We start from the raw sequence: 16745 nt of genomic DNA, 5'->3' as shown, positions 1-16745 counted from the left end.
TCCTCCTCCCTTCCACCCCTCAATGTTGCGACTTCCTACTATAAGATTTACCTTCCATTATCCAGAATCACCATAGCAAATTAACCAAATCATCAAACAATATCCCTGTAATTCTCCTGCTAGTTCGAATTCAATTCTAATACTCCGACTTTACACTGTACTTGTCGGTAGGAAGAAAATGCCTAAAACACTTATTCACTGACTATATTTCTATACGATCTCCCCCTCAACTAAAATTAGTATACCTGTCCCCCTTACGCTATACTTGACAACACGCAATTAACAGACATAAGACACAGCATTGCAGATGAATTTAATTATTCGAGTGGCCTAAATATAATAGTTTTTTTTTTTTTTTTTTTTTGGCGCAACTCGCCGGTAATTGAATGCTGGTGACGGGAGTAATGTGTCACAACACACAGTACATCGAACCCTGCTGAAAGTGGGGCCGCTCCCAGTGCCCATGCTAACCAAGGTTCACTGGCGACAGCGCCTACAATGGGCACGCGAGCATCGAAACTGGACCTTGAGTGATTGGAAGAAGGTCGTCTGATCCGATGAATCATGTTTTCTGTTGCACCATATGGACGGCCTTGTACGTGTGCGTCGTTTACCTGGGGAAGTGATGGCGCCTGGATACACTGTGGGACGAACACAAGCCGGTGGCGGCAGTGTCATACTTTGGGCGATGTTCTGCTGGGATACCCTGGTATCCCAGCAGAACATGGGTCCATGCTGGGGTCGTCTACTCAATTGACCCCAGTTCTTCCTAGCTATTCCCCCTAGCCTTCAGCCTGGGATACCCTGGTATCCCAGCAGAACATCCATGTGTCGGGCACTCTGACGTTTACCACCTACCTAAACATGGGTCCATGCTACAAGTACTTTGTACTTTGTACCTAAACATGGGTCCATGCTGGGCTCGTCTACTCAATTGACCCCAGTCCTTCCTAGCTATTCCCCCCAGCCTTCAGTCTCCTCCCCTCTCTATCTGTACGCCAGCGCAAGACCCACACAAAAATTCTAGTTTCTCTAAATTATTTAGCCCGCTCCTCGGCCATTAAATTCTCAAATGCAACCCCTTCAAACCGGGAAACATGTATGTGATCAATATACAACGCGCAAAAATTATTTTATTTTATTTTATTTATTATTATTATTTTTTAATTTTAGGTCCTCGCTACTGAAACTCGGGAAAATAGGTGGCAGGACTTGCCAGTGTAAATGCAAACTAATAGGTACCTGGTCTGCCTCCACGGGGGCGAAAGTGGGGCAACGTCGGGCCTCAGCAGGGGCCTGGCGGCTAAACGGCCAGAAGAACAATGGTACACGACACTACACATTTCAAGATCCATACACTTTTAATTCTCCTGCCTTTACAGCGAACTGTATCACCACACAAAGTAAACTACGCGGAGTTGGGGGGGGGGAACCCCTGGTGCCATTTGACCCTAAATACACTTTACCTAAACATGGGGAAACTCTGGAGCCAGCAAAAATTTAATAAAACACTTTGAATACCTAAACACCAAGGTCCTAGCCGCCGAAATCTCAGGAAATTATGCGGCAGGGCCTGCCAGAGTAACTAAGTAACTAGGGTTCCTGGTCTGCCTCCAAGAGGAAAAAGTGGGGCAACGTTGAGCCTCAGCAGGGGGTCCAGCGGCTAAAGGACCAGATGAACAACGGTACACGACATCACACAAATACAAAACCCACACACTTTTAAATCCCTGTCATTCCCAGCAAATTGGTACACCCACAATGAAAGCAACACAGAGATGGGGGAACCCCTGGTGCCGCTAGATATCAATACACTTTCACCTAAACGTCATTGCTGACCAGGTACACCCTTTCATGGCAACGGTCTTCTCCTCTGGCGGTGCCATCTTTCAGCAGGATAATGCGCCATAACACACCGCCCAGATTGTTCGAGACTGGTTCGCAGAGCATGAGGAAGACTCCCTGGCCTCCAAATTTCCCAGACATCAATCCCATCGAACATCTGTGGTTTGTGTTGGAACAACAACTCCGATCTGCGGCGTCTCAAAACCACGGACCTTACAGGAGTTAAAGGCCTTGCTGGTTACGTGTTGGTACCAGATACCACAAGACATTTAGAAATCATGTAGCGTCCATGCCTCGCCGGATACGAGCTGCTTTGGCTGCGCGTGGAGGACCAACATCATATTAGGTAGGTGGTCATAATGTTTCGGCTCATCGGTGTACATTGCAATTCTGCACACCAAAGCCTTTTTTTTTTTTTTTTTTCAATGCGAGCGAAAAGGCAAACACGCTGTAACATTCAATTTTATATAAACTTGGGATATCTTACTTCCATGACGCGTTGCAATGCATAGTAAGAGTACGATGACAACTTCGCGATCATATTGGCCCTTTATGTTTTCTAACTGATGATCGTTTTTCCCTAATAGGCAACAGCCGAGGCTACTTTTCATTTCATTTCATTTTTTTTTTTTTTTAAATCTCGGTCATCCTTTTTGGTACAATTACCTATTCACATGTCTGCACTCTTTAGCTTGTGAAGGCTGCTCGGTTCGTCCTTTGTTACAATAGAACGGTTCGTTCACCACTAAGGCGCCTCCGTAGCCAGGTGGGAAGGAGCAGCAGTGCGTAGCACACGCTTCTTGATTAGACCGGGGTTCGAGCCCGTCACCACCAAATACGGAGGATGCGGAAAGGTCAGGGAATGACCACCGTATATCACGGAGCAATATGGCCTTAGTTGCTAATGCTCCTAAAAAACAAAAAAAAAAAAAAAAACGTTCACCACTATCGTCGGGATCATAGCATTATTTAACTACACTGCGTGACAAAATTAACAGAACACGCAGAAAAAGTGGAATAGCCCGTGCAGCTTGCGTTAAAGCGGGACAAAATTTGATGTGTTGTACCAAAGAATGACGATGAAATGAGAAGAAAGCGAGAAAATTCGGATAGGTAGGGGCATTTATAGGGGTTGTATAAGAATTACCGAAGAGGTCACATTACAGAAGTCGATACAAGATGCTCGAAGATATGGTCACCTGATGCCAGTACGGCGTATGATCCCCTCCAACTTCTAACCATATACTGAATATGATTCACCTGACAGCGGTGAATCATATTCAATATAAGGGTGTCTATAAGATTCTGTGGAGTTGGCTGACGGTATGCAGTGCGCAGCCCAAGGGCGTCCCACACATGTTCGACTGGATTTAAGTCTGCTGATCGTGTTGGCCACGGCAGTCGTTGCATAATTTCAGTTTCAAGATATTTTTCCACCACTTGAGCTCAATGTGCAGAGGCGTTGTCGTGCATCTGCACCCCTGAAAAGTCGCCCATAGGTTCGAGGATCTGTTCTCAGTACCTCTGCACAGTTACAGTATCACTATCAAAACAGGAAGAGGGCCGTTGATCATTATTCCGCCCACACGATAACACCGCTTCCACCGCAAGTGTCCCTTTTTCTGATGTTGGATGGATGGAGCCGCATTCTTAGTTTTCTCCAGATGAAATAACGTCTAGAATCTATTTGTAGACTAAAACGGGACTTATATTTTATTGTGAACAGTGTAACCAAAGACACTTTAGAATAAAATATTCATGAAAAATATTTTGTTCTGTTAATTTTGTCTAGCAGTATAGTTTCTTGTTCGCTATATCAAAGAAGTCCGTGTCTGTTTCTTATTTCTGAAGGCAACAATCAGTCTTTTCCGTGGGGTAAATTCGCTTCCTTGTGACAATTAGCTGACCACAGGAATTGACAAAAGATTTAGTTGTGTAGGTGGCAAAGAGTTATCGATCTATTTGAAATACATGCAATTAGTAAAACTCGTATTTTACATAAATTCGACCCAGTCATCTTGTCAGGTAAAAATGCTCAATAGCATTCTCATCACTAAAAATACTGTCAACAGGGCCGATCTTACATCTCAAGAAGCCCATGCACGAGAAATAATGTTGGTGGAAAGGACAGTAAGGGGAAGTTCTCCTTGCCTGCCATGAGACTTCCCCAAAAAAGCTTCCTTTTGTTGGAATTTGGAACCCTTTTCAATCTGAGGTCTGCTGTTTCACCCATCCCTAATGATTGGCCCTGGCTGTCAATACAAGGCAGCAGTCTGAAAACTATAAGCTCTGAATATAAGTAAAAATGCCAAACAATCTTAAAATTAATATCAAAATTAAATTTACATTAACTTGATTAAAAGTAAGTAAATTTATGTAAATAAATGGAATTTTAGTTCATTTTAATCTTATAAATATTTATGTTTATTGTAGGTTTATGCCCGAATCTCCACGATGGCTGCTTACTCAGCAAAGGCTGAAAGAAGCTGAAACTGTACTGGCAACTGCCGCTAAAAAGAACGGTCGGAAAGTGAAGAACTTGGAAGAAACTATTAGGAAAATGTACACCGAAATGAGCAAGGTGGGGAAAATATTGCCTTTCGATTCTTTCACGGTCGGTTTGAAATTTTAAAACTAACGTTTAGAAGGGACAACATACCGTATTACATAATTAACTGCAGGTGTTAATTGTGTAATACGAATTTCTCTCGTTGCAGAAAGCAGCCACCTCATATGCTGGAATAACTGCGAAGAACGTTCGCCTTAGCTGATTCGCTCAGCTAAGGCGATCTTAATTTCTATGCATTACTAAGTTTGGTTGAATTGATTCCCTACATCATGCCCATTGCACCTGTGGTAAATGTGCCATGTCACTCTTCACTTATGAGTCAAGTCTTCAATCGAGTTCGCGACACACTTTCATGTGGGAGAAACAACGAATCAGATTATATTACGCTAACATAGCACAAAGAGACATTTGTAAGAAGTGGTGGTAGTGGTTTAACAATGCTGGTTGGAATTACTGTCAAATCTACTTGAGTAGTAGTAGTGGCATGTGATGCCAGAAAGCAAGTGTATGAGCTTATGAAGCATCAGCCAAAAAAAAAAAAAAAAAAAAAAAAAATTTACAAAATAATTCCCTCTAAATGTTTGTCCAGTTCCTCCTTAAATTTATTTAACCTATCAACTTTCACTACGACAGATGCAAGTTTGTTCCAGCAATTAACCACCCGCTGACTAAAGGCAAATTTCCGCACATCTATTCTACATCTGTCTTTCCTCAATTGAATTCATGCCCCCTTAGGTTCGTAGTCTGAACAAGTAGAAGAATCCCATCAGAATTCATTGTGCTCAACCCATTCAAGGCCTTATACACCTCAATCAGATCACTGCGCAGGTGCCTAGTCTCAAGCCACTGCAATTTCCAGAACTTAAGCCTCTCTCTCTTGGTAAGAGGAGAGGGAGTTTTTTTTTTTTTTTGCTGATGCTGAATAAGCTTGCTTTCTTGCATCATATGCTTCTGCTAATGCTAATGCTAGATGATTCTGCAGTCCTTCTTTAACCAGTGCCTCCATTAATTTTCCTGGAACAGAAGGTAAACTCACAGGTCTATAATTACTTGTGTCAGCCTTTGATCCTCCTTTGTGAATTGGGGTTACCCCTGAGTCCAAGGAAACTCTCATAATTATGGCTAAGGGTTTGCTTACTTCCTTTACTGCCTTCTTTAATATAACTGGATAGATCCCATCCACCCCAGGTGCCTTTCTTGTGTTCATCTTCAACAATTTTTCCTCCACTTTACTCTCAGTTATTACAAGATTCTCTAGCTTACTGCCAGAGTTGAATATGTCTCTGGCATTCCCCCCACTGAATAATTCTTCATGTGAATGTTGATGCAAAATATTCATTTAGTTTGTTAGCTACCTGAGCAGGATCATGAACAGTTGACCCATCGATATCAAGTGGACCAATCTGATTCATCCCCTTCCTTCTAGAGTTTACATAAGTAAAGAACTCTTTGCTGTTTTTCTTTGCATCCCTTGCCAAGGATTTCTCGTAATCTGCCTTCGCCTGCCTAACCTCCTTTGTAACTTGGTTGCATATCAACTTGTATCTATCATAGGCTTCTGTGTCACGTATTAATTTGTATGTATCCCATGCATTTTTCTTCCCATTAGTTCATCTGACATCCACTTAGGCCTAAACCTTGAACAGTATTTCTTAGTTGGTATGTAAAGCCTAGTAGCTTCGAAGATAAATTGTTTGAATGCTTCCCATTTTGAATTTGCTGTTGGTAACACATCAATTGGTCCCACTGTATACAGTTTAAATACTGTCTCAGTCCATCGTAGTCGCCTTTACGAAAGCAAAAACCCTTCCCTTTACCCCTGATGGTAGTTACCTCTTTGAGTAAATCCCACTTCAGCACACTGTGATCACTGCCACCTAGTGGTTCATTTACCTGCAGATTCTTAATGCATGAAGAATCACTACTGATAATCAAATCAAGAGTATTACTCCCTATAGTTGCCTCCCGAACATGCTGATGTAGAAAACAATCATCCAGTAAATCCACAAAAGCCTTGCTAGTGTGTAAGTGACCAACCCACAAATTCCAGTCAATATGTGAGAAATTGAAATCATTATAAGACTATTGGATCAAGTGCAGCCTACATCATGCTTCCTGGAAAATGTACGAAATTGGTTTTACATTCAAATGGAAAAACCAGGTAAATTTTTGGTATAAACAGGAAATTTACTTATCTTTTGTTTTAAAACAAAAGAGTTTAATAAATATCATAAAATTAACGACACCTTTCAAGTACGTGTGTGGCGCCATCTATTGTAACTAGTGATTACTACCCTATCTTTTTTTTTATGAATACCAAAAATCTGAAAGAAATTATCTCCTTTTAGGTATAAATGCTAATATAAATAGAAAAGGATTAAAAATCGATCTTTTTTTTCTTGATTATATGATTATTTTCTAAAATTCTTTACTTTTTGCATAAACATATGCAGCAAAATATTTAAAAAAAACCGGCCTTCACGAAGTAGTTTCTAAAGGCATTTCACCAGAATGTTCAAAATGGAGCTTATTTGATAAAAGGAAGTTTCCACAGCCCTTCAAATAAGGAATTTAAATTGGATAAACAGTTTGAAGGAATAATAAATCAATTTGAAAGAGTAAACGGATTGGTCTCAGAAATATTATTGAAAACGTCTCGGGAAACAAGAAAGATTCAAATTTCAGAATGACGTTTGAAAATATACTGATTGAGACTACACTAATATATCACGTGGTACATTTTAAGTAATTGATTATGGAAATGCTACAAATGGGAACGAAACGCCTCAATGCCAAACTTAAAAAATTAATTAGGAGCAGATACTGACTAAATTTGAATAGTTGGATTGCAACAAAATATAAGCTTAATTACATATAACTCATAAAAATAAGGAAAACATTCGCTTAAATTCCTAAATAAAGTTAAATAAAATAAAACTTTGATTTGATCTGATTCGTGGTGTCAAACACGACGTGCAGATTCTAAGTGTGGCAATAAAGTTCAATGGAGGAGCTGAAAAATGCTTTTTTAAATTTTTATTCAAAGTAATCACCAGTTGATTGAATACACTTATTTATACCGTTCTAAAAATTTCTAAAAGGAGTCAGCGAAGGGGTCCAAAGAGTTGATATTCAGTTCAGCGATTACATTTTTCTTTTTGTCCTCACCATTCTGAAATCTCCTTCCTTTAAGGGCTATTTTCACCTTGAGAGAGGAAGAGGTCCGCCGGTGCTAAATCGGGAGACTAGGATGGATGGTTGCTTCGTGCAATGTCACGTTTCGTCAGAAATTACATGATCAGCGTCTTCTTGAACCTGGACTTTTGTAAACGAAACGTTTTGGGCCTTGGTAATGACTTTGAAGTCCACTTCATTCTCTGACGCCTCGTTTCTGGGTCTTACTGAAACATCCAACATTCATCTCCAATGACAATACAGTCAAGAAAATTGGGATTGCCTTGACAATTCTGGGTGAAGTCATGATGACACCCCTAAATTTTAATGAAAAATTTGATGAATCATCTCAATATTCATATCCAGCTCACTAGCCACCACTGTGATGGTCAAACGACGATCTCTTGCCACAATTTCCCCAAATTTTATAACTCTGTCCTCATTTCAAGAGGTAGTCGACGAATGCCCACTTCTTGGATCACTGCGAACATCGTCACGTCCGTATTTGAACCGCTTGTACCATTCAAACAAACTGGTACGACTTAATGTTTCATCACCATAAACAGTTTTTAACTTCTCGTACATTTCTGTTGCAAGTTTCCCAGTTTAAATTAAAATTTGACATTTGTTTGTTGCTCTCCATTGCAAAATCGTAACGAAACTGGTTGTTACTTACAACAGGTCAGCCTACTGGACAATTTCTGTACCACCGTCTGTTGGAGGAAGGCTGAACTACAGCACAACACTTCCGTTTATATTTAAATTCATAGATGCAGCAGCATCAGTTCGAGAACTTTATTGCTACGCCTCGTATTTTTTAAAAGTTTCCTTTTTACTTCCTAATGTTTCTTTGCAACTGCTTTCGCCATCACGTGCCGATGTTTTTCGCTGCCATTGACATCAGGGCACGAGCAGGCCATTTTAAAATGGGCTCTCATAGGTAGCGCCGATGTTCTCCTACTTAATGTTGAAAGTGCATCGATTTAGTGCAGATCGCTGGCCAAAGTTAAAAAACCACTCCATCTGGAGTGGAGGAACTCCACCATTATTTTTTAGCGAGTTAAATTCTTTGTAAATAATTCTTATTACAAAAGACATTGCGCACTTTTTGACATAAGCGTTTTGAAGAAAGTAAACTAAACTAGAAGTTTTCGGTCTGCATATTTTAGGCACTGGTAGGCACTTAATATCATTAAGTATACGTTTTGCATTATATAATTGACTTATGCTTTTTTTAAAGTGTTCTAAGGCTTTTATTTATTATAACTTTTGTTTTGCAAATTTATTACAGTTAAAACAAGATTTTTTTTGTGATTTATTCAATTTTATAGGCAGAGACACAGGAAAAATGCAAACAAGGAACAATAATCGACCTGATACGGACTCCAAGTTTAAGAAGGAAAACCTTAACTCTTTATTTCATCTGGTAAGTATACTATACAAGTGTCCTTATGCTAATTCCTGTAATACTAGTGTACAATAATAAATTAATGCTAATTAATGGAAGGAATTCAAAACTTTGAATTCCTTCAGTTAACTATAATAAAGGCTACGGAGGACTCAAAAATTTCTGGGGCCCACGAAGAGTACTTAAAAGTTTTGAGACTGGTTAAAATAAATCGATAAATCTAGTAAACATTATTAAAACTATTCTTGAATATATGTTTGTAACCAACATGTAAACAATCAAACCAGCCTCAGAACGACTGATATGTCGAGGTAGAGGATGTTGGTTTTTTGCCTATCGGCAAAATATATTAAATTTTAATAAAAAAAATATAAAAATAAAAAAAATCGTACAAATCAAGAAACTCTCATTACCCCTTGTTTATCTTAATAGTTTTATTACGTTTCTTGCTTAACTCGGGATATATTTACTGATTTTTTTTTTTTTTTTTTTTTTTTTTTCGCAAAATGTAGGTTCGTCATTTTTTTCACCTATTACGGTTTGTCATTAAACACCAGTGAACTCGGCGGTGACCCATTTATCAATTTCCTCGTATCCGGAGCTGTGGAATTTCCTTCGTACTTGTTGTCCATGATCATCCTGAAATATGCAGGCCGCAGATTGCCTTTAACCGGGACCATGCTAGCTGGGGGTGCAGTGTGTGTCCTCACTGTGCTTTTACAGAGGGGTGAGTTGAAAATCGATGCAAATGACCATTTTTGTAAAATTGATTTACTTAAAATATTTAAATAAAAAAATTATTCCTTTTTTTTTATCTTCACTTCAGTATGTTTGTCTTCCGAAAATATGCGAAAAGCAAATTAATTTATTTTATATGGCAAATTTATTACATTTTACTTCATTATGTTTATGGCAGCTGATATAACAGCGCTCAGTGGACCACATTATTTTTGTGTTAGTCTTTGGTTATCTAAATTCCTTTGATCACGTTACCTAAACTATATGCGTGATTCGTCATAATGTCTCCATTATTCATTTTAAACAAGATCTGTAACGTTTATGAAAATTGTACTGAATATTTAGTCGAAACTGTTTTCAGCACGTAACTGCATTCCTTTTTCTTCGTCTTAGATATCACGTGGTTGAAAGTCACCTTAGCGATGTTAGGAAAATTGTGTGTCTGTTGTGCCCTTGCAATCATCCACGTCTATTCGGCCGAAATCTATCCAACCGTGGTGAGAAGTGTTGGGCTTGGCTCGAGCGCCATGTTTGGACTCGTTGGATCTGCTGTATCTCCTTTTGCCAAAGAAATCGTAAGTATTGATCGTTTTGAATTAGGCGTAATTATCCCACTCGAACTCATTTTTCTTATAATAAAATACAAATGTACTTTAGCATTAGAATCTTTCTTGAGCATTGAAGAACGTTTCCCAAGTTTCGGTGGACACATTACAAGTTCGCAATTTTCTTATTCCTCCACAGTCTTCTTCAGAACCTGCTCCAATTAATTTACAATAAATCAGGTGAAGAATATTTGGTATATCTTCAAATCTTGATGAACCTGTTTTCTTTTCTAAATTAGAAAAATGAAAGCCGGCCAAAGACGATTGGAAGTGTCATCAGCAAGGAGTGCAGTCACTTCCAAGAAATCATGAATTAATGTTCTCTGAACAATGTTTTGCACGCTTTTAGCCAAACCTCATCGTATCAAGGACATCGTGGTTTGATCAATTGACACAGATTTCAAGAATTTTTGATGTCTCCTTGTCTGGCGCAAATGAGGAAACATTACCATGACACAAGCAGGATCTACTTAATTTTTTTGTGATATAATCGCAAAAATTTAAAACTTCGTATGGTAATGTAGGTTATCTTTAAATTTATTACGGTTGTTCTTGATTTGGAGATTCCTGGTATATTGACTATTTTGGTCATAGTCTACTGGTTCTCATAGTTTTGTGGTATATTACAGCTGCAGAAGTTCAAAGGTCGATCTGTGTGTTGTGTGGGATTAAGGTGTGTATTAAAAGCCAAAGAAACTAAGGCTGTGAGGCGCCGTATATTGTGTGTGTAATTGCTGTCTTTGGTTGGTTTGTTGATTTCTGAATGAAAAATCGGAGTTTATGGGAGAAAAACCATAAAATCCTCTCCTGAGACCGTCTAACTCAGCCACATTGTGAAAAAGCCCATAAAAAGTTCTAGCGTCATCCACAGGATTCGAACTCAGACTTTTCTACTTGGTGATTAGAATTACTGTACTACCTTGGAGGGGGATGAAAAACCTCAAGCTAATGTATTAATTACCTACCTCGTAAATAAAAAGGAAGATAATTAGCTTTTAGTCACGCACTTCTGGAGACTGACTAACTGAGCCATGTTGTGAAAAATACCCAAAAAAATTTGTCGCATCATTGAAGGGATTCGAACCCAGGTCTTTTCCACTCGGTGGGGATAGCACGATGATTATACCAACTATTCTACCTACCAGGGAAGATACGGCGCAATAGACGCGCATGTTATGATAATTGGTTCTAGGGAAGTCTTACACTTAGATATTAAATTCATATTTTGGATAAATAAACACCAATAAAATTAATTCAACAGTAAGTTTATTGATTTAAACATGCAATGTATGTATCGTTTTAATCCTTGAAGGGTGAATCAACCTCATTTACACAGCAGGAACTTATAATCCATTTTCTTGCAAATTGAATCTAAAGTTGGCTGTATTTTAGTGTCTCATCTCATTCAGGGCTTTGTTGTAGTAACAAAAACAAGGATCAGCAGAAATATCAATCTTCGTTGCTAAAGGAAGATTTTTCTGCACGTGAAACATACTCTAAAGTCTTTCAGTGTCAAAGTTCTTAAGTTTCTTCATCTCTTCAGGTAACTCCTGTGAGGCCTTGAATTTACTAAATTGAAGTAGGTGTTCGTGTTGAGTTTTTAACCTGTGCCATCTATATATATATATATATATTCTTTTAAAGTAGACTTTTCTATTACACGGGCCTACAAACATTTAGTAACTGTGAGTATATATATAACATTACTGGAATTAATTCTAAACTAAACGGGTTATCCAGCTCAACGATACTTTTTTTACTCTTTTTCAAGTGTTCTGAATTTGGCGATCGAAATCAATGACTTCGATCGCCAAATTCAAGAGGAACACTTGGCAACACATTCAAGCATAACTATTTTCATGTAGGGTTCGCACATTTGAAACTGGCTTCATCACAAGCGATTACAATGGTGCCTACGGCCTTTTTGACATTGAAACGTTTCCAATATTCAATATTCTTTTAAAGTAGACTTTTCTATTACACGGGCCTACAAACATTTAGTAACTGTGAGCATATGGTAGTATTGCTTAAAATGGACAATCTCATTCTGGTCCATGGACTGTAGGATTGATATCACATTGGGGAAAGAAGATGGACTTCACTGTTCCATTTCCATTATCTCTTCACTAATTCACCTTAACAGTCTTATCTGAGTGATCAGGATCAGTGTTCAAGGTACAAGAACATTGTCGACGATCCGTGAGGTAAATCTTTACTGCAGGGCAGAACCACTTCTAGAACAAGACCTTGGTAACCCACGCTTTCTTATTTCATTTCCAAACAGGAAGCTAAAGGCTTTCAAAGCTCTTCCTTGTAGTAGTAAAGGAGTGTCGGTTTCAAGCTTAAATCCCAAGAAGCATTGCCTCCTAGAAGAAGTCAGGTGATTCTTAGATGACATAACCTAGAGAACTGCTCTAACTTCGTGATGAAGTCTCTCTCGGGCATTTTCCTCCAGAGATCTCCGATTCATTGTCGTTGAAGGTTTGTTTGGGACGGTATTTCGGTTCCTCAATAATTTGTACGAACTGGATGACGTAATACCCTTCCAGTTAGACATCAACCGGACCGGTGTTATCGGCGACTCACAACCAAATGAATTTATATTAATAAAGAAAAAAATACAAAGATTCTTCTGCATTAGTCAAAAAAAAAAAAAAAAAAAACTTGCCCTATAACTACTGTGTATCTACCCTTATCCTATTTTTCACCTTCCGAAGGAACCCCAGATTTCGTCAGGCTGAGTGCCAACTTTTAACTCAGGGATACAGTTTATTTTCGTGGTCGATTTTTCTTCTTTTTTTTTTTTTCAGTGTGAGAATTCTACATTGTCATTTTTCTGTTTCCCCCTCCCCCAAGTGCCTTAATCTGCTCCTTCTACATTACATCTGGTTTCCCACTCTGTAATCCACATCTTTTGTAGCCTTTCCTTGTACAGACACTAATTTTGCAACACCTTTATATTTTTGTGTCCTAAGCAATAGTTGTTCTTACTATTGTAGGCAACATTTCTCCATGTTCGTATCCGATATCTACTGTCTATTTTACAGCTTAAAAACAAGCAATAATTTTCAATTTTGTTCTCAAAAAAGGGACTACTCTCGACTTCTTAGCTTTCTCATTTGACGAAGAAAAGAATTCATTTGAAAAGCACTCAGCTCCTCTATCTTTGCAGGTAGAGGCGCTGAGTGCTTTTTTATTAGTAATGCGCAGTCTGTGCTGGTAACACAGTATTTATAATCACCAGCCTCCCCACACCGCATGGAAAAAGTCCCGGATTAAGAAACTCGGGTTTTTTTCCAAGAAAAGGAAACAAACGGACCAGAGGACACACGCAATTTATAGACATAATACACATGGGTAGATGAGGTATTCCCATGTTACCCTAATATGGCTGTTTTTTTTTTTTTTTTTTTTACCTGTAATACGCACTAAGTATGATGATGGATATGTGGACATGTGTTGTGTCTTACGCAAGGCGGCCCCTAAACGTTAATTTATCTCCGTCCCGTACGATAAGTACGATGATAGACGGCCCGCCTCCACAGAGCAGGGATGGTAATCAGCGAGGTGCACATCCTGCACTCGATGTGCTAAGAGGTTGATCACTCACCGCCAACAGCATAAGCCTAAACCACACTGCGCAAACATATTCACAACCTACACTAATTGGCTTTGCTGGGTACAGTATCTTCACAAACACACGTGGGGGTTACCACAGTTTGGCTTGGGAAGCCTTCACAGAAAAATTGAAAAAAGAAGCGATATGTGGAATGAGATGAGACGTGTATCACATTTGTTTCAGAGCCTCCCCGAGAAACATTGCACCTATTTTAAAGTAAGCTTACTTCCTTACCAACTGACAAATAACAGTATTCTGAAATTTGGCTATATGATGTTTCAAAAGAATAAAGTAAAAAAAAACAAAACAAAACACCAGAACTAAAAAAAAAATCAATAAATTTAAAATTAGAGTCTGAAATATAGCATTAATTTACATGAAGTGCTGTAACACAATTTCGATTTTCATTAAATAACTTTTTAAGTTTTATTATTATTTATTTTTATTTTTATTATTAAATAGCCAGCCTTCCATAGATGTTGGATCACATGCTACGATATAATCCAAAGTTTGTCAGAACTGATTGAAAGAAAATAATATACAGTGCTTTTATTTTTAATACGCAGGGTCAAGCTACCCATAGCAGTGTCCCTCTTGGAATTTACGGAGGCTTATCCATAATAGCCAGCCTGCTGGTGTTACTTCTGCCCGAAACCAAAAATCAGACTCTTCCAGACACGCTGGAGCAAGCTGAACGGCAGTCAAAGTAAGTAACGAATCTCTCTATTCATAATGCATGATTTTTGTATGAAATTATAATAGTAATAAAACGTATACTTTAAAATGATTTAAAATAACCTGAAAAAGGCAGGTGCTATGGTGCGAATCGCTCAGGTCTAGAAACGAAAGGCAACCCCCTCATAAACGTTTGTTGTAACTATAATTTCTACACCAGCATGTTCGGGAGGCAACTAGAGGGAGTAATACTCTTGATCTGATTATCAGTAGTAATTCTTCATGCATTAAGAATCTGCAGATAAAGGAACCACTGGATGGCAGTGATCACAGTGTGCTGAAGAGGGATTTACTAAAGGAGGTAACTGCCATCAGAGGCAAAGGGAAGGGTTTTTGCTTTCGTAAAGGCGACTATGATGGTCTGAGACAGTATTTAAATTCTATACAGTGGGACCAACTGATGATGTTACCAACAGCAAATTCAAAATGGGAAGCATTCAAGGAACTAATCTCGGAAGCTACCAGGCTTTACATACCAACCAAGAAATATTGTTCAAGGTTTAGGCCAAAATGGATGTCAGATGAACTAATGAGACATATGGCAGAGAAGAAAAATGCTTGGGATACATACAAATTAATGGGTGACATGGAAGCCTATGATAGATATAAGTTGGTCTGTAACCAAGTCACAAAGGAGATTAGTCAGGCAAAAGCAGATTATGAGAAATCCTTGGCAAAGGACGCAAAGAAAAACAGAAAAGAGTTCTTTACCTATTTAAACTCAAGAAGGAAAGGGATGAGTCAGATTGATCCATTGGATGTTGATGGTTCAACAGTTGAGGATCCTGCTCAGGTGGCTAACAATCTAAACGAGTATTTTGCATCTGCATTCACACATGAGGAGTTATTCAGGAAGGGGAATGTCGTAGGTGAAGTAAACATTGGCAGTGAGCTAGATTATTTTCTAATAACTGAGAGGAAAGTGGAGGAGAAATTGCTGAGGATAAACATAAAAAAGGCACCAGGGGTGGATGGGATCTATCCAGTTATATTAAAGGAGGCAGCAAAGGAAGTAAGCAAACCCCTAGCCATAATTATGAGAGCTTCTTTGGACTCAGGGGAGGTACCCATGGACTGGAGATGTGCAAATGTAACCCCAATTCACAAAGGAGGATCAAAGGCTGACACAAGTAATTATAGACCTGTTAGTTTAACTTCGGTTCCAGGAAAATTAATGGAGGCACTGGTTAAAGAAGCACTGCAGGATCATCTGGACAAGAATTCAGTTATAGCTCAGACACAGCATGGTTTTGTTAAGGGCAGGTCTTGTCTGACCAATTTGATTGGATACTATGATGTAGTCACAAAAGAACTGGATGCAGGGAATAACTTTGATATTATATATTTGGATCTTAGAAAGGCTTTTGATACTGTTGCGCATGGAAGACTGCTGCACAAATTGGAGAAGTGTGGCATTGGAGGCAAATTGCTGCTATGGAAAAAAAGGGATGGTTGAGTGGAGTGGCAGAAGACAGAGAGTGGTAATCAATGGACACTGCTCAACGTGGACTAATGTTATTAGTGGAGTTCCTGAGGGTTCAGTGTTGGGTTCATTGTTGTTTTCTGTATTTATAAATGATATTGATGATTGTGTATCAGGCTTAATGTCCACGTTTGCAGACGATACCAAGGTTGGCAGGGTTGTTAAGGACACTACTGATACTATGCTGCTGCAACAGGATCTGGAAAGGTTGAGCAGATGGGCTGAGAGGTGGCAAATGAAGTTTAACATTGACAAATGTAAAGTACTACACATGGGAAACAGCAACCCCAGATCAACGTATCAACTCTGTGGTACTATGCTGACAGTGGTAGAGAATGAAAAGGACCTGGGGGTAATTGTGCAGGCAGATATGAAGTTCTCTGAGCAGTGCAGACGAGCTGCAAGAGTAGCTCATGGTGTCTTGTCAATGATATACAGGAATTTTTCTAGCAGGGATAAGGATGTGATTATTCCCTTGTATAAGGCATTGGTCAGGCCACACCTTGAGTACTGTATAAAGGTCTGGAGGCCTCATTTCAAGAAGGATGTAGAGCTGGTCGAACGAGTAC

The 16745-nt window shown here is 38.9% G+C and overlaps 1 protein-coding gene across 1 annotated transcript in view; it reads left to right on the top strand.

The window, feature by feature from the left end:
- Window positions 1-16745, top strand: part of LOC150081266 (organic cation transporter protein-like) — a 74408-nt gene that overhangs the window by 54498 nt on the left and 3165 nt on the right. Inside the window, exons 6-10 of the mRNA XM_090379477.1 lie at window positions 4279-4426; window positions 8920-9014; window positions 9509-9723; window positions 10128-10309; window positions 14525-14664. Of these exons, the coding sequence (XP_090235603.1) occupies window positions 4279-4426; window positions 8920-9014; window positions 9509-9723; window positions 10128-10309; window positions 14525-14664 (780 nt within the window). The remainder of the gene's footprint in view (window positions 1-4278; window positions 4427-8919; window positions 9015-9508; window positions 9724-10127; window positions 10310-14524; window positions 14665-16745) is intronic.

Source organism: Mastigoproctus giganteus, chromosome 8 (assembly GCF_048544385.1).
Source record: "Mastigoproctus giganteus isolate SK-2022 chromosome 8, ASM4854438v1, whole genome shotgun sequence".
NCBI lineage: Eukaryota > Metazoa > Arthropoda > Arachnida > Uropygi > Thelyphonidae > Mastigoproctus > Mastigoproctus giganteus.
The sequence above is the reverse complement of the archived record's forward strand: the minus strand, read 5'-3'. Positions and strand labels throughout refer to the sequence as shown.